The sequence below is a fragment of the Populus euphratica genome, unplaced genomic scaffold, assembly GCF_000495115.2.
Source record: "Populus euphratica unplaced genomic scaffold, PopEup_1.0 scaffold2782.1, whole genome shotgun sequence".
Lineage (NCBI taxonomy): Eukaryota > Viridiplantae > Streptophyta > Magnoliopsida > Malpighiales > Salicaceae > Populus > Populus euphratica.
This window is the reverse complement of record NW_011502613.1, coordinates 1-18,374: the sequence shown is the minus strand read 5'-3', so window position 1 is coordinate 18,374 and position 18,374 is coordinate 1. Positions and strand designations below refer to the sequence as shown.

At 28.8% G+C, this 18,374-nt stretch overlaps 2 protein-coding genes across 3 annotated transcripts; one reads left to right on the top strand and one right to left on the bottom strand.

Moving 5' to 3' along the window:
* Positions 1 to 5,984: 5,984 nt before the first annotated feature.
* POLD4 (polymerase delta 4) lies at positions 5,985 to 7,163 on the top strand. The gene is made up of 2 exons (XM_011017463.1): positions 5,985 to 6,227; positions 6,607 to 7,163. The coding sequence occupies exons 1-2, from the start codon at positions 6,056 to 6,058 to the stop codon at positions 6,798 to 6,800; spliced, it is 366 nt and encodes a 121-aa protein (XP_011015765.1). The 5' UTR covers positions 5,985 to 6,055; the 3' UTR covers positions 6,801 to 7,163.
* Positions 7,164 to 10,695: 3,532 nt separating this feature from the next.
* LOC105119333 (probable folate-biopterin transporter 7) lies at positions 10,696 to 13,450 on the bottom strand. 2 transcript variants are annotated; one of them, XM_011017462.1, is made up of 3 exons: positions 13,443 to 13,450; positions 12,947 to 13,231; positions 10,696 to 11,943 (listed from the first exon to the last, which is right to left on the bottom strand). In XM_011017462.1, the coding sequence occupies exons 2-3, from the start codon at positions 13,221 to 13,223 to the stop codon at positions 10,883 to 10,885; spliced, it is 1,338 nt and encodes a 445-aa protein (XP_011015764.1). In that variant the 5' UTR covers positions 13,224 to 13,231; positions 13,443 to 13,450; the 3' UTR covers positions 10,696 to 10,882. The 2 variants fall into 2 exon arrangements, with proteins under 2 accessions (XP_011015764.1, XP_011015763.1); XM_011017461.1 differs by lacking the exon at positions 13,443 to 13,450 and having other exon boundaries at positions 12,947 to 13,257.
* Positions 13,451 to 18,374: the final 4,924 nt, after the last annotated feature.

Sequence of the window (18,374 nt, the reverse complement as noted above, 5' to 3'; positions counted from 1 at the left end):
GTGATAATCCTTACCTTCTCTTATCTGGCCAAAACATCATTAATAACGTCAGAATTCCAACCACTTATACTATGAAAGTTATAAGAAATTATCTTAGCTTTCAAAAAAAAAAATAGAACTCCAGATATGGCCAAAATACCGAACAGTGCTCGGGCTGGAAGACAGATTCGGGCTTCTTTGTTGTTGCTACAATTTTGACTTGATAATGGCCTTTTTAGATCTTGGGCTCCATATGAAAGTTGTAGGCCTATGTCTTACCTTTCCATCCATATAAATTGGACCTAAATCTGAGATATATATCTCCAGATATGACCTAATTACCGAACAGTGTTCCAGTTTGGACTACATTAGCATCTCTTTTCGAGGTTTGGCCATCTCTTTATCCTTTCAATTTCAATACTTAAACTCATCAATCAATCTTTTCATTTATGTATTGATCCTGCATTTAAGATGAATATTTACCACAAATTAACGGTATCTTATATTATTAAATGTGCTATTATAAAACATATTTTAGTTAAGGAGTTATTGATACTTCAAGTGCAAAATGATGATATAAAACCTTGATAAAAATACACTTTTAAGTACTAATCAGAAGTCAATAACTTTTTTTTACTCAAAAGGTTGATGAATCTAGAAAAATTTATCTCCTGACTTTTAAAGAGAATTCGAGTAGAAATATGAGTGAATTAGGATCAAATTTCTTATAGTAATTGTTGTTTTGGATGTTAGCTAACTAAGAAAATTGGTATTACTTAATTTAGAGCCATAGAACCCAACTATAGGTTACCAACCGAGATTGGGTCATGACAGGCCCTGTAAGGCAATAGATATGGTTTGTTAATAAGTAACTTTGACTATCTTAAAGGCAAAACTGGGTACTCCTTCTTTAGATAACTTGTAGCCTCGTATCTTAACTTTCCATCGAGACCAATAATGCTTGAAATGAAGTTCTATAATTCTAGATATAGTTAAAAATCTAAGGATAGGTCAAATAGTAACAATTCAATATCAAAACAGTAACAGTTGGACAATAATAGTCCAATGTTTGTTAATGAGAAATCTTAATTGTCTTAGAGGCAGAATTGAGTTCTCCTTCCTTCAGAGAAATTTTAGTCTTATGTCTTAACTTTCCAATAAGATCAATCTCTCTTGAAATAGAGTTCTATAACTCTAGATATAGTTAAAAAAAAATCTAAAGAAAGGTCAAATAGTAACAATTCAATATCAAGACAATAACATTTGGATAGTAACAGCCTAATATTTGTTGATGGATAATTTTGACTATATTAGAGGCAAAACTTTGTTCTCTGTCCTTTAAAGAACTTTTAGCCTTGTGTCTTAGCTTTCCAATGAGACTAATTATGCTTGAAATGGAATTTTATAACTTTAGATATAGTTAAAAATTTAAGAAGAGGTCGGACAGTAACAATTTAATATTAAGCAGTAATAGTTGGATAATAACAGTTTAATGCTTGTTGATGAACAATTTTGACTATCTTAGAGACAGAATTGAGTTCTCCTTCCTTCAAAGAACTTGTAGCCTCATATCTTAGCTTTTCAAGAAGACCAATCTCACTTGAATTGGATTTCTATAACTCTAGATATAGTTAAAAATCTGAAAAGAGGTTGAACAATAACAATTCAAGGTTTATTGAGTAACAGTTCAAATATTAAGAAAAGACTGAAAGAAAGACTTATTGGTTATTGATATGGTTATTATAAAATATATCATTGAATGAGAAAAAAATTTTAGATAAACCTGTGATTTGCAAAAGGGACCACTGGCATGGTGCAATAACAACAACAGGGAACATGAGTAGAGCTTTTATTTCATGTAGGTGATCCTTACCTAAGTTTTTTAGTTAAATTTAAGAATTTATATGCTAATAATGTGAGATGTAAATGTGTAACATTGGATATTATGTGAAATGATGGAAGTTAGTGTAATGATGTTATTTCAAATAGTACTTTGAATGTATGTGTGTGTTCATAGGGAACTATCCTTATGTGCATTGCCAAGTGATGAGAGTACCACTAACAAAGAAAATATAAAAAGTGTAATATGTGTTTCAACTAGTATATATTTAGTGTATATTAGGATTCTAGGTAAGGGGATCAACATACATTTAGTATATGTTAGGATACATATTGGCTAGCATACATTTAATGTATATAGGATCTCAAGTAAGGGGATCACCTTGTATCGACTCATATGACGTGATGATGATACTAATGAAATTAATATCGGTAATGTGTTAAGCGAAAATGATCATAATTGATCTTATGAAATCTTAAATGGAGGTTAGTAATGGAAGAGGAAATGATTTTTAGTAATTGAAAGAGAAAGAGTTTCCAATAAAAACCTAGAAGGGAGAAGTGAATAAAATATGAATACATGATTGTCTTTTTAAATTATTGAATATTTGTGTTGCTATATTATTGTGTTTTTTCATGTTTCAATAATATTTATTTTTATTCCAGGACTATCACATACATGACAAGAGTAGATCCTAACTTATGTTTATTTTTTATAGTTTAGGTTATAGGGAGTATACCCTTGTATTTTGTAATATTACAACTTTAATATAACTTAATTTGTATAATTGATGTTTAAACTTAAATAGATGAATTTAATTCTGAAATTCATATAATCATGTTTCATGTATGCGTGTTTATCCCATTTATTCCCCAATAATGATATTTGTTGTTTAATGTATGTTATATATGTTTTGGTTGTGATGTTGATGATAATATTTGTGAGATTGAGACCCAGGATAATTAGGTCGTGATTAAACCATGAGATGTAAGATATTAGAAGTGTAAACAGGGTATATTTCGATAACTTGGGACCTTCAGGTATAGGGGAGACTCTATCGAAAGTTCTGTGGAAATTTTGGTAGACTTGTATATGAGAATAGAAAAAAAAATTACCTATATTTTTATATATCAAATCATAGAAAAGTAACTATAATCACGTTTAAAAGTGTTAGGCCTTACAGACTTTGTTTGTTATAAACGTGATTCCTCTCAAAACTTTGTTGTCAAATATGATATTAGACATGACAATAATTGTGTTATGCTTTATAAGATATAATGATTATATCAATGTAGACATTTATTTCTAATCAATATATTTTTATATATGAGTAAGGGATTTGATAGGTCTCAAATGATTATAAAAAACAAAACTATTATGAAATACAAGCATAGCTAAACATCCATTTCATATGTTTATATGAAGTAGTTTGATGACTTTTGAAGTTTCCCAATCATATTTGTGATCCTTCAGTTGAAACGATGGAATTTCATTTGTCATTACAACTCTATTATTTTTTCAAATGATACTTTTGTTGAATTTTTAATAAAAAGACCTAATATTGACAAAACAATGCTCATAAAGTGGTTCATAACAAAAATGACCATGATGTTTGAAATCTTTGTTATTCAAAATCCCCATCTAAATATATTTGAGATCTAGTAAAAAATGTTTAGAGCACTCAAACAAAAAAAAAAATTCGTTAATAGAATTGTTTATGTCCATGTAACTATTAAAGTGTTATATTTTATACAACCCAAGCTTGGTCATGTAAAAGTAGCTTTGTGTTTTGACCAAATTAAAATAGTTAAAGGTATTATTTATTCAAAATAACAAATTAAAATAGTTAAAGAATTGGCTAAAGCTTTGTAAAAGGTGATTATAACAGCTTCATTTCTATAATAATTGTGGTAACTTTTTAATAGTATTTTTTTTTGAAGTTACTAATCAAAATCATTTTTTTAAAATTTTTAGCATTATATGTTTGATAATAATATTACAAGATCAAGAGCTTCATATCAAATGCTAAAATTTATATTTTTCTGATCATGAGATCTATAATTGCATTCTTTATCAGCTAGAGATATTGTTAAATGCATTGGCAACATTTCTAAAAAAAATATAATTTATTTATACCTAATTGCAAATTAATGGCCAAAATACGAAACAAACTTCTAAGAGAAGAGCTAAATTATGATCCCCATAATCTCATGAGACCATACTTTTTTTCTCTATCCAAATCAAACAATGATACAATGAAATAAATTTCAAATGAGATACTTGACTTTACATTAACTTTGTTGTGCTTTATCATAAAGAACTTCTTCAATATAAAGCTTATATCAATGTAGAAATTTGTTTACAATCAATGCTAATAAAATATTTTTTCAAATATACAAGTATGGGATTTTATAGATTTCAAATGATTATAAAAAAATAAAACCATGACGAGATATAAGTCTACCTCAACTGCTATTTCATATGTTCATATGAAGTAGTTTGGAAATTGTTAAAGTTCTCTATTTATATTTATGACCTTTTAGTGGAAGTGTTGCAAGTTTATTTATCATTAGAACACTATATTTTTTCAAATGATACTTTGTTAAATGTTTTTACAAGGAGACCTAATTTGACAAAACAATGCTAATAGAGTGATTCACATACAATAAAAATGACCACGAGATTTAATAACTGTTTATTTGTTGAAAAGTAATTTTTTTAAAGTAATTATTATGAAAAATAAATTCTTAAAAAATAAATTATTTTTTGATATTTTGATAGTGTTACAAAAAATAAGTTATAAAATACTTTCTAGTGTTTGGCTATATTATAATTTTTTTTAAAAAATAACGTATTAATATTTTTTTTTCTTTTTCAAGTTCATTAAAATAGTAGGTACTAAAACTAACAAATAAAAAAACTTCAAGGAGGATAAAATTGAAAAAAAATATAATTTTATAAATTATTTTAAATAAAATAAATAAAAAAATATAGACCAAATTCGATTAATAAAATAGTTGAAGGGGGATGGAATTGAGGCAAAAATCAATTTTAAAAATTAATTTAAAAAATAAATAATAATCCAAATAATAGAAACCAAATCTGGTAAATAAAAAAGTTGAAAGATTATGAAATTAAAAAATAAAATTTTAATTTTATAAATTATTTCAAATAAAATAAATAGCAATAAAAAATATAGAGATCAAATATGATAGCTAAAAAAATTTCAATTGAGAAAACAATAAGAGAAAAACATAATAAAAATAAAAAGAATAAGATCAAAGTTAATATAAAAATCAAATTTAATCAAATTTTAAGAGATGATATTGAAAAATAAAATAAAAAATAACTTAAAAAATATATAGAAATCAAAAGATTGAAGACCAAAATTAACATAATAAAAAAATAACAAGATATTTTTAAAATTTTTATAAATCTTGAAAAATATATTCCATTAAAATAAAAAGAAAATACTTTCTGGAAACCAAGCTAAATATTTTTTGAATTGAAAAATATTTTTAATTTTTTAATTTTTTTAATAATAAACAAATATGAAAATTTTTAGAAATTAATTTTTAAGAATCTCCTTTTCATGAAACAAAGTTAACAAACATGCCTTTATTAAAAATTGTATCTAGATTAATAATATTAGGAACTAGTTTTTTTTTGTTAAATAATATTTTTATTTATTAAATAATTAATTTTTTAAAAAATATTTATCAAAATATAATAAAATATATAAAAATTATAGAGTCATGTTACTTTCTTTGCTTTCTCAAACTTGATTTATGAGTTTAATAAATTAATTTAGATAAGTTTAAATTAAAAATTTAAGTTTACTTAATTTATTTTTTTCCTTAAATATATATATATATATATATATTAATTTTTAATGTTTAGTTTATTATAATTAAAATTTTAATTTATTTAAATATAGTTTTTATAGTTTTATCATGATTTTATATTTTAAATCACCAATTTTATAAATTAACTATTATTATTTCTGGTGAATTCGTTATATCATTATTTTAATATATTTTTTAAAAATATATTATTTAATATATTATCGTTAGATATCTTAACCATTATATATCAATTTTTTAATATCTTTAACATTTTTTTAAGCTGAAAAAAATAAATGGACCCGCAGTTTTGATAAATAAAATTTAATTAAGTCTCCTCTCTCGCGATAGAAACAGAAACAGAAAGTCGAAATTTTGAAATTTTGGGAGTGAGATGGCAACAGCATCAAGCAACATGAAGGGTTTCTACAGGCAAAAGAAGAAGAAGAGTGGTATCAGAAAATCCACATCTACCAATAAATCGTCCCTTATTCACGCCGCCACTCTTGGCTCTGATATTACCCAACCAACTGCCTTGGTTTCCCATGATTCTCCTGATCTCAAAGGTTTCTGTTTCTTGTATCCTCTCCTTTTTTGTTCTTTTTTCTTTTTTACTTGTAATTTGTTAGTGTTTGCTTGATAGTTGACGCTTCTGGGATTGTTTTTCTCCCTTTACTGTGTGTTTTTCTTTAAAGAATAAAAATACTGGCAATTTTCTTCATCGCATGACAAGAAAGATAAGTCTTCGCTGTTTTAATAACTTATTTTTCGTTTATTGTACTCAAATTGGAAAATTGTATCTGGGTCTATTGTTTAGTGTGGTAAAATTCGTTGTAAAATATCGGCATTGGTTAATTGAAACTGTGTTACATGTGTATGTATATGTATATTCTGTGTATTTATAAGCTGTAACTTAGTGTTTTCTTGGTGTTTTGTGTTTAATAGATGATTATGACAAACATGAGGATGTGTTGAGGCAATTTGACATGAACATGGCATATGGACCGTGCCTTGGGATGTCTCGGCTTGCACGTTGGGAGCGTGCTCAACGTTTAGGTCTAAACCCTCCGAAAGAAATCGAAGGACTGTTGAAGGGCGAAAGGGTTCGATCAGAATGCTTGTGGGATGGTTGCATTTAGAAGTTACTAGTACTAATATTATGCTTTGGTTGTATCATCGTAAGCTAATTTATGACTGGAAGTTGTGCCTTTTAATTTACTGTGTTTTGTTCAGCCTCTGGCTGTGCTGTTAATCTCTGTTTATATGTTCTGTTGATATTCACTTGTGAGCTTTCTCATCTTAATCAAAAACTTTTATGGACGTAAATGCTGTGTTGCTGAAATTTGAGCTGCAGCTTTGCGTGGAGTACGAGATTATGGCTTATGGCGGGTGAGCGAACATGGAGTGTTTTTTAATCGTAACTATGTGGTTGCTTATTCTGCTTTAGCATATCAAAGAGTGCATTCTGATTTGAATTTAATAAAAAACTGGATATTTTTCTACATTTCCTTTTGTTTTAATTTGGAATATCATGATTGAATGCTGTAGTTTTTATATAAGAAGAGACCTTAGGGACTTGTCAGCGTGTTGCTAACTTGTTGGAAGTTGAAACAGTTTAGCCAATACGACAAATGATCAGGTTTTCCTTTTGCTTGTTGAATGGATTGTTTGCAAGCAATATTTTGCAATCATGTAATTATTGATGAGATATTTCAGCATTTTCAGAGTGTTTTTACACACACACACAAGCATAGATCTTAGTGTATGATGGATTTTGTCTGTTGACATGCTAGCAACAGTAAAACTGGGTTATCAAGATTAATCTTTTGTGAATGTCCATGTTCATGAGTTGTTGATATCTGAAGAACTGACATGCTTAAGATCAATTATTTATAAGCGCTGCTCTTGGCTATTGGTTCCAATCGTGTGACAATAGATAGAATTCACAGGCATAAGAGAAGAACATCTTGTGGGATTAGGACAAGATATCCCCAGTTCTTGGCCTCTGTTTTCAGTCTCTTCCCCTTTTCTTGAGAACCGTTTGCTCAGGAAACGAATGTAATGTAGTTCTACACTCCTTCAGGATATACTTCTTAAGGCTCTTCGGTCTGCTCTCGACTTCCCCCATTTCGAACAATCTCCGCCTGTTCCAATTGCCTTTCATTTTGCCCTTATTTAAGTTGTTTGGTTACTGGAGAACATTGTGCCTACCTGCCTGACATTTGAATGCTCTCTCTATTAGAAAATGAAACAACCCTCTGGTTAACCACAAGATGTCGGCTACATTAATTAGATAGAACTAGCTATTTAGGTATTTTTTTCGTTAAAAAATTATATATGCATGCTTTTTCAATGTGTATTTGTATATTAAAAAATTTTAAATGTAAATAGAGAAGCTTGTGTGTGTGTGTATATATATAATTAAATAAATTAAAAATTATTTGTGTTATAAAATAAAAAGAAAATCATAACAATAAACAAAGATAAAAATAAAAAATTAATAGAGATAGATTAAGATATTTAATATTATAATATATGTTTTTTACCCAATTGTGTTGACTAACTTCGTTTATCAAAATCAAATTTTCATTCAATCAAATAATAATTAACATAAATATATATGAAATTGATTGAATAAATTGAAAAAAAAAAAGTAAGGTTTCACATAATAAAAATATTATCTAAAAATAAATATTTTATTATTTATATAAAACATAAAGAAAAAATCATAAATAAATTAGAATAATCTCTTCAAAAATTAAATATATATAAAATAATTAAAACTTAATTGTCATTTAAAAGAGATTGAATAAACAAAATAATAAAGAGGAGTATTAGTTTAATTATAAATAAAAAGTAATTGTGAAAAAAAAACATAAAAAAACCATTAATTTTAAAAAAATAATATAAAAAAAGATTAGGTAATACTGAATTTGGTAAGTCAGGCTAGGCTATTTAGCCTATTTTGTTAGGGTCTCCCTTGACCCTTAATTTTTTTTTTTTTATATTTAGAGTGGATGATGTGATTAATTTATAAGAAAAAAAACATCAATTAAAAAAAATTAGAAAAAAAGAAAAGGTGAGGCGATGTTGTCATGTTTGACCTATTTTGTTAAATTCAACATACTTGGAGCCTTAATTTTTTTTTCTTATTGCTGATAAGGCATATGGTTTGTCATCTGGCCTAATTGTTTTTGAAAAATAAATAAATTAGATAACCTATCGTCTATTAAGGTAAAGACATGTCATCTAATTTTACTAGATCGTGGTTATTGTGGTACTCTATAAATCAAAATTAAAGGTTTTTTAACACAAAAACCTATTTCTCAACACATTTTTAATAAAAAATATGTACAAAACACTATAAATATTTTGATAAATTTATTCTTCGCCTAAAAAACTACTCCTGAACTTGAAATGGACCTGAAACGAAAAACAATTCTAAGCTTAAATATTTTTAATTCATTTAGTTAAAAACTCTAAGACTTGGCCTGAATATATATATAATTTCAAGATAATATCGATTCATCTTATTTGTACAAAATATTAAGATGATCATGTTTTGAATAAAAATAAATTAATTTAATTAACCCATGAAATTCTTGATTCAAATGATGAACTTGCTTGGGTCTAAATTATTTATCTTAGAATCTATCTTTCATTTAATTATACAATACTAAAAATACATATTCACAAGAAAGAGATAAGATAAAATTAATAAATTTATTTTTAAATCTATGATGAAAAATATTTTAAAAAAAAGAAGAATATTAAAAAAAAAAAAAAAAGAGACTAGTGGCCTAGATCTATGTGGGCTAGTGGGCTTGGCCCATGAAATGAGAAGGACACACGCACCTAGCCTTTTTTTTTCTTGGTTTAAAGGGTAAATGACACTTGGTTTACCCTAAAACAAAAATAAGATAATCCATCTGTGTAATTTTAGATCTAAAAAATTATTTTTTTAATTTATTTTCATCTAACAAACACCCTTGTAATTTTAAAAACTAATCTCTAAACTCAAAACACTTTTAAGTTGTTCAAAAAAACACAAGGTCAAGTTGGAAAAAAATCTTTGTTAAATCACATAACATAATACTTAAAATGAAATTTTCTTGTCAAATAAAACCCACTGACACAAAAAATAACTAGTTTTATCGTTAAAATTCAACCACCCATCAACTTTTTTTTTTCATTGTTTTCCAATGACTCTTTCTTTTCTCTCAAATCAAACACTGAAAAATAAACAAAATAAAATTTTGAATAAAAACAATTTCAAAATAAAAAGGACCAAAATGGAACCAAAAACAATTTTGAAGGAAAAAAATCCAAAAAAAGCACAAGTTAAACAGCACACAAAAAAACTTTTTTTTTAGACTTTATATTAAATTAAATCCTTGTATTTTCAATTTCTTATAAGCAACAAAATTAATTTATTCTTGCAAAAAATAAGCTTCAATCAAATGTCCATATATGTTACCAACATTTTAAAAATCTCAAGTGAATCAAAATAAATTTAAATAAATTTTTAAGCTTAAATTTAAAACAATGCAATATGCAAGAATAAAATTAAAAGAAACAATTTAGTGACTAAATTGAAAAAACGAGTTTCAAAGGGATTAAAATAAAAAACCAGAGTACTGTTGCGGTTAATAAAAAAACCCACAAGTTTTTATCATGCCTATTGTTTTTTTCTTAATCATTACAGCTTTTATGACTTTTTCCTGATTACCGATTTTTTTTCAACAAACCATGATGCTGACAAAAAAAAAAAAAAAAAACCTAGTTTTACTATGAAAATAATATTTCTCCCCCTAATTTTATTTGTTATCTTTCCTACATATGCCTATTTTTATTATTTTATAATTAAATAAAAAAATAAATTTTAAAAATTAAAATTATTAACCCAATTGCAACAAGTCTCAACATATCAACTCAAGTCTCAACTCAAGTCTCATCTCATCTAACGTGGATAGGTTACATGATGACCTGTTGTCCGAGGCCGGTTACAACAACACTACAAAAAAATTTCTTGAATGAGCCGCTGATAATTGAATTATATGGATGAAAAGAGATCCAACAACACAGCGTCACAGCATATAGCTTTCAAGATACCATACGAAATTCTTGCAAGGCTGCAACGACCACTAGGTATACTAAACATGGTACAAAATAAGGAATAAAGAATGCTCTGAAAATCAATTGAATCGACAAAACTACAATTCTACTCATTTTTGCTCCTGCTTTCCGGCTTCTTATCATCGGGAATGCAAGATGACCAATAAATCGGCAAGAGCGTGCAGACTGCCTGTATCAGAAGGGCACAAGGAAATCCTGAAAAATCACTGCCAGTTACTCCAACACATGATGAGAGTGCAACTCCAAGGTATCCACTCACTATGAATGAAAGGGCAGTAGCAGAAGCCACAAGCGCCATCAGGGATCCTTCACATCCCGAGGGGCAGAGCTGTGCTATTAAAATATTGAATGGCAGAATCTTGATGAAGAATAGAACCTCCAAAAGGCCTGAGAAGACTATAACATATAACAAATCTGGCACAACCATGCTCCGATAAACTCCCTTCACAAACAGCACATCAGACAGCATGAATGCTGCCATCACTCCCTGAATGGCCGCAATTAATTTCTTTGATGGAACTGACTTTAAAAAACGATTGTAGATGACACTCCATAGGAGCATTGCTGCCTGGCCAAAAACCTTAGAGATCCCCAATACAGATGAATTGATGTTCAGATATTGTGTTTGGTAAAAGAACATGGTTCCTGTTAGTGATGGAATTATGGCATTTGATGCTGCCAACCATGTTATTGAGTAAGCAATCTCAGGTTTCTGTAATGCAACTGAGAGCTCTGAAAGCTGTTTTCTGATTCCAACTCTCGATGAACTTTTGGGGAGGTTGAGTGAGCTTTCACGGACAGTTACAATAATAAACAATTGCACAGCAACAGCAAGGCTGAAAAAGAGGAACATAGCTTGGGGACCATAAATGTTAATGGCAATACCACCAAGCAGGTTTCCAAGGACACCACCAGCAGAGGAAGCAATCCAGACAAATGACTGGAGCTCACCCGAGGAATATGACTGGGATTTTTTAGGGGGTGAAGTGGGCTGCTTTCCTATCTCTGCAACAATGGCATCATTTGCAACCTCAGCTATTGAAGCACCAAGATTACTAAGGAGAAGACATAGGCTCAAGGTGACGATTGAGATGCCTGATGGGGAGAGGATTGCTATGGCTAGCCATGAAACTGCTTGCAAGAAAGCTGCAAAACAGCTGTGCAAACTTGTTATGGAGTAATTTTGAGTTATATCACAAAAGAGATAAAAGACCATGCATAGTTGTACAGACTACAGAATCATATCCTCAGTTCACCGTGCTACCAAACTTTTTCCTTGCAGGCAAATCAGTACAAGATTTAAGCTCCAGTTCACTATTTCTCTATTTTCAAAGCTATCTTTATCAAACAATATAGAACTTGTTCCATGAGCAAAAGTGCAAGGATAACATTATCGTGAAGAAGACAGCTGGGATAATTCTAATAGATAAACATGCTTAGCAGGAATATTACAGGTTAACACAATTTGAAGAAGCAATGAGAGAATTCCCCTGAATGTCAAAAACAAGTTTAAGTAGTATTATCCTACATCACTGTTAGATACTCTACTAACTTAGAACTTCAAGAAACACCATAAGGGATTGTTTATTGAAACTTAAGATGCACCTGTTCTCTGCCTGTCTGCCCTTACTGACAAGAAAGTAGTTAAAAGTTACAAGATCAAACCCTCTTTATCAAGGGATATAGAACTTATCCGATGAGTGAAAAACACAGGATAAAATCATCATGACAGCAGTTCCGGGACACAAAAACAAGAACAAAAAGAACACACACACAAAAGAAAAAGAAAAAAAAGAAGTAAATTTGCTCATTAAATTGTAAGAAAACAACTACTATTGAAACTAATTGTACAAAAGCAAACTCATAAAGCCAACAACATCCCAGAAAAATCATAGCATTAAAACTCCGAAAACCTATATTTCCTTAAACATTATAATAAACCCTTCATCGAAAGACTCAAACTATAATATATCTATTATCAGATCAAGAAAGGGCTAAAAGAATAATTGCATCCCTGCTGCCTATGCTATGATCTCTGGAAATAAATAAAATCAAATCAAACAAGTGAAACAAAACTCAAGTTAACTACTCAATGAGCAAGAAAAGATAGAAAAGCTTGAGGTAAGGTAGTTGTGATGATTTCACTTACCACCGATCGCAATATAAGGAATGCGGTGCTGGCCAGAAATGTAAACAGCATCAGAAACGACACCATAGAGAGGCTTACCAACCATGGGAAGATTAGCAGAGTTTTGAAGGAGCTGGAGAGTAGAAGGGTCCACATGAAGCCCATCTTTCAAAAAGAAGTTAATCGCCATCCATGGTAAACACCTGAGCCCTTGTATCCAGAACCCCAACCCCAGTATTCTCCTTGTCGGGTTCGGGTCCAAATCACCTGAAGAAGGAGGAGGGGGAGAAGACACCATCTGTCTCTCTGTAGGCTTTGAGTGCTTTCCTTTTCTTTTCTTGAAATCTTTCTATGGGATTTATATACACGAAGGGGTTTGAGAAAGGGACACGTGTAAGAATGCCTGTCTTTATAATTACTTTATTTTATTATCTTAACGAATATTAATGTAATTAATTATACATGGAAAGAGAAGGGATTGTTTGGGGTAGATTAAAATTGGACGGCCATTTGTCACCTCTCTCTCTCTCTTTTCTTTTTTTAATTATTATTAATATAAATTTTAATTAGTTTATATATATCTCAATTAATTTTATAAATTCTGAAATTAACAATTATATAAATTTTTAATAACTCTAAAATTTATAAAATTTAAATTAATTTTTTTAAAAATAAATTTAATTATTAAAAATTTATAAAATTTAAATTAATTTTTTTAAAAATAAATTTAAAATCTAAGTAATTAAATTACATTCTTCAAAATTATTTTTCATCTTTATTATATTTAGAAGGATGTAATACAAAACCATCATTTGCCTTTTGGATACTTCATTTATTTTGATTTTTTTTAATTGTCTTGTTTTATATTATTTTTTATTTTAAAAAAAACTAAATAAGATTTAAAACATATAACCAGTAAAAAAAAACATTGTTAAATATTGAATGATTGAGTTGTTTTAGTATTTTTATCTCTATATTTATCTCAATTAATTATACATATTATGTATTAGTTGTCTTGAAAAATAAAAACATATTTTTATTTAGATTGCAGTTTTCTTTTTAAATATTTATTTATATTGTATATAATATTTTTTTTTCATTAAGTACAAGCTAATTCTTTCTAGTTACATTGAAAATACAAATTAGATTTAAGGCAGTGTGAAAGAAATGTCAAAACTGGAATATTGGAGTTAAAGGGATATGAATAAAGTATTTATATATAAAAAATTAATTATTTAATACTCAAAGGAAGTAAAATCAGAAACCAAAAGGGAAGATAAATACATATTAAAAATGACAATTAGCTAAAACTATATCGAAAAGGAAAGGGTAGATTAATGAAGACACTTGCTTATCTGACAAATTTATTAAGACTTGCTTTTTATACTACGTGATGGATTATGCAAAGGTGAGAAAGAGGAGCACTCCTTTCTTGGTTTTTTTTCCCCGGAGCCTTAACCAAGTTTCTCTTTGCTTCGGTCTTAAGCAATTTAAAGATGCAACGTGGAAGGTTTGGAATTATGTAAAAGGATAAGGGGAAAAAAAAAAAAAAAAGGTGAAATTAACTCCCTTATTAATTAAAATTCTGTAGATTGATTAGCACTTCAATCTCCATCCATTAAGCTCATAAGAGGAAATTTCAAATCCAACTTCCTCCCCTTTATTTATTAAAATTCTTAAGATTAATAATTTAAAATTATTTTTATTCTTAAAATAACTTGTGTATGATATATATTCAAGGTTTGTGTTTATATATATATATATATATATTCTCTTCTAATTGTTAAAATGATCAACTAGCTTAGATTAGTCAAATTAATTGATCAACCGGTTCTTGTAAATTTTTAGATGTTCATTCCTGATAAACAAGTGGTTGACCAGTTTACTTGGTATGGTCAAACGGTTGATTGATTTAACTTAAAATCCAATTTTAAGCCTACTGAATCTTAAATTGACTAAATGCATATTAATCATATAATGCATGCAATATAAAATGTGTGAATTTATTTTAATTTGTGCTATCAAGTAAGATATAAAAAATTATATAATAAGTACTAAAATGAATCCTAAAGAACTAAATCTTCACTTGTTTTGTATCTTATATCTTGTAACTTGAATCAACATAATACAAAATTATTGGTTATTGGGTTAGGTCTAATTTGCCGATGAGGGATGGGTTTGGTCTAAATATTTATAGTTGTAAAGCAGTTGTAATTGCTTCAAACAGTTACTAAAAGAAATAATTACTTCCTTTAGATTTATATATAAGGGCATAACCCATATTAAAAGGGTGCAAGCAACGAAACATAATTTCTCTCTCTCTCTCTCTCTCTCTCTCTCTCTCTCTCTCTCTCTCTCTCTCTCTCTCTCTCTCTCTCTCTCTCTCTCTCTCTCTCTCTCTCTCTCTCTCTCTCTCTCTCTCTCTCTCTCTCTCTCTCTCTCTCTCATATTTGACTTTCTGAATTAACTTGACAAAAACATTTGTACAATGAACTATCTCTTTGATTTTAGTAATCAAAGTAGTATTGTAGCAATTTATCTAAAGATAAGAAAGTGAATTCTCAAATCACTAATAAGTTTTTTTCAACAATTTGCATCGGTGTCAAAGCATCTTTTTCTAAGATATGTCTTCTATTGGATTTTATGCAAAATATTTATTATTGTATAAACTTTTTTTTCCTAATACATATGAATACATGCTAGTTCTTTATGCACCATATATTATTAAAAAAAAAGAATTTTAAAAATGTTTACCATATTTGTGTTTATGAAATCAAAGACATTGATTTTTAACTATGTTGACTCTTTTTTTATTCCTAATTTGTTTAAAAAATAACTACTTTACCTTGGCAATTGTGTAACTGCCTAACAAAACCATTTAAATGGTTAGTTATTTCACAAAAATCACAAAAGTTGGCTAACTTTATCAATGTGATGTACTTATAGAAAGACAAAGCACTATACTTGGCAATATTCTTGGTTAGAATAGAAATTAAAGCTTACAACCATAGCAAGGCTGATGCTCACAATTGTTTTAATGAGAAAACAAGGAAATAAGGTTGTTGAGACTTGGGCTTCTATTACTTGGTAACAGTTAAATCAAATGTTGCTCATAAATGCAATAAAGGTGGTGCAACTATTGCTAAAGGAGGATTCTATTACTGTTTACAGCATGAATGTTACTATGGATGAGGAAGTGTAACTCTTCTGACACCGATCAACCAACTTATGTTTTATTGGCAAATGGTTGATTGGTTGGAGTTTGTTGTCATTGTTGATGTAGAGATTTAGTGAAGGAATAGATGCTAAGAAAGAAGAAGTGGTTGTGATGGTTCCTAATAGGATATCCGATTATTGTTGTTTGGCTCTAATAGGGGGTTGTGTTATTTTGTGGTGTACTAAGTGTTGTAGGGAAGGAGAAATTGTATTTTTGGCTAAAAAAAGGAGGAAAAGTGGTGCTTTGTATGTTTTTTTTTTTCCAGTTAGGACAATGGAAATTTCCTCTAGTTTATGTTAGACTAAATATTCATGGGCTGAAGGGTTTGCAAATATAGTGTATGGGTATAAGTTTCTCAATTCTATCCTCCCTTCTATTTTCTTGTTAAAATGGGTTGCTTTTATTTATAAGTGGCAAAGAAGGTCTTGAAACATAACTATTCAATGTTGTAAGATTGATCTCAATTATTGACAATAAGCCAACAACTTGTTACTACCAAAACTAGGTTATCCAAGGTTAATCAAGCTAGTATTTTTTGACCAACATTGTAGCAGCTAGAGGGACGACCACTTGGTGGGAACCATAATGGGTGATTAGTACTTAAAAGTGTATTTTTATCAAGGTTTTATATCATCATTTTGCACTTCAAGTATCCATAACTCCTTAACTAAAGCATGTTTTATAATAATATATCTAATAATATAAGATACCTTTAATTTGTGGTAAATGTTCATTTTAAATGCAGGCCTATCACATAAATGAAAGGATTGATTGATGAATTTAAGAACTGAAATTAAAAGGATAAAGAGATGGCCAAACTTAGAAAAGAGATGTCGGTGCAATCCAAACCGGAACACTGTTCAGTAATTGGGTCATATCTGGAGCTATAGATCTCAGATTTAGGTCTACTTAATATGGATGGGAAGGGAAGACATAGGCCTACAACTTTCATATCCCAATATCTAAAAAGGCCATTTTCAAGTCCAAATTGTTGCAACAACAAAGAAGCTCGAATCTGTCCTCCAACCCGAGCACTATTCAGTATTTTAGCCATATCTAGAGTTCTAGAAGTCAAAATGAGCTGAAGTTTTTACACCAGAAAGCTGAGAAAATTGCCTACAACTTTTATGTTTCGAGTGGCTCCAATTTTGACGTTATCAATGACGTTTTGGGCAGACAAGAGAAGATAAGGATTGTCACCAAGTCAAGAGTTGGACACCCCCTCATCAATTAGTCATCAAATCAATAGTTCCCAATTTTGGCCTATAAAAGGAGGCATTTGCCATGCATTTAATCATCTTGGTCTCGAGATCAAGATCATGCTTTTGCTTTCTCTCTTTGTATTTTTTTTGTATTGCTTATGCTTTGCTTTCATTAATATCAAGTTTATGCCTTTCATTTACTTAGTTAACTTGTATCTTATTTATGTTCTTATTTTATTTATTTATTTTTCTTTCTTTTATTATGTCTAGCTAAGTTTATTATGTCAAGGTGAAAAGGTTACACTAATGGTGTAAGAATACGTATAGTGTAAACTTAATATGGACTTTAATGTTTGATACTAACATATTTTATATTTGTTATCTTGTTTACTCTTTAATACTTTGCTTGTTAAATGATTAATCTTGATTTATGTTGTATAACAATTGGTACAACAAATGCTTGGCACTTTCATAGCTCATACTGTATGGTATAACCGACACCTGAGCTATGAAAAGAACTTGATTTGTTATTAACATAAGTTATAATCATGAATGCTTGACGACATTTACAAGTATTAGTATTAATTGAATAAGATGACTAATGTAACCATGTTAACAATCTATAATATGATTGGAACCTCCTTTGTGTGTGGTTTCCAATTGAATAATAAGAGTTTATACTATACTTGTTTGACATACCATTAGTGGATCCTCTAACCTTGACATTGTTTGTTATCATTATTTAATCCTTACGTTAATTTTTCATCTCAAAGTTTTCATAAACTTTTCTTCTTCTTCTTCTTCTTTATTATTGTTGTTGTTGTTGTTGTTATTATTATTACTACTACTACTACTACTACTACTACTACTACTAGTATTATTATTATTATTATTATTATTATTACTATTATTGTTGTTGTTGTTGTTGTTATTGTTGTTGTTGTATTATTGTTATTTATAATTTGTACAATTAACCTCCTTGTGGTTTGACCCCGGTCTTGCCGAGTTATTTATTATTTCGACACTCCTG

Excerpts from the sequence above, each read along its gene's own strand:
- LOC105119333 (XM_011017462.1), bottom strand. The coding sequence starts at position 13,223 with ATGGTGTCTTCTCCCCCTCCTCCTTCTTCAGGTGATTTGGACCCGAAC. Across the intron at positions 11,944-12,946 it reads TCCTTATATTGCGATCGGTG|CTTTCTTGCAAGCAGTTTCA; the intron begins GTAAGTGAAATC and ends GCTGTTTTGCAG.
- POLD4 (XM_011017463.1), top strand. The coding sequence starts at position 6,056 with ATGGCAACAGCATCAAGCAACATGAAGGGTTTCTACAGGCAAAAGAAG. Across the intron at positions 6,228-6,606 it reads TGATTCTCCTGATCTCAAAG|ATGATTATGACAAACATGAG; the intron begins GTTTCTGTTTCT and ends TGTGTTTAATAG.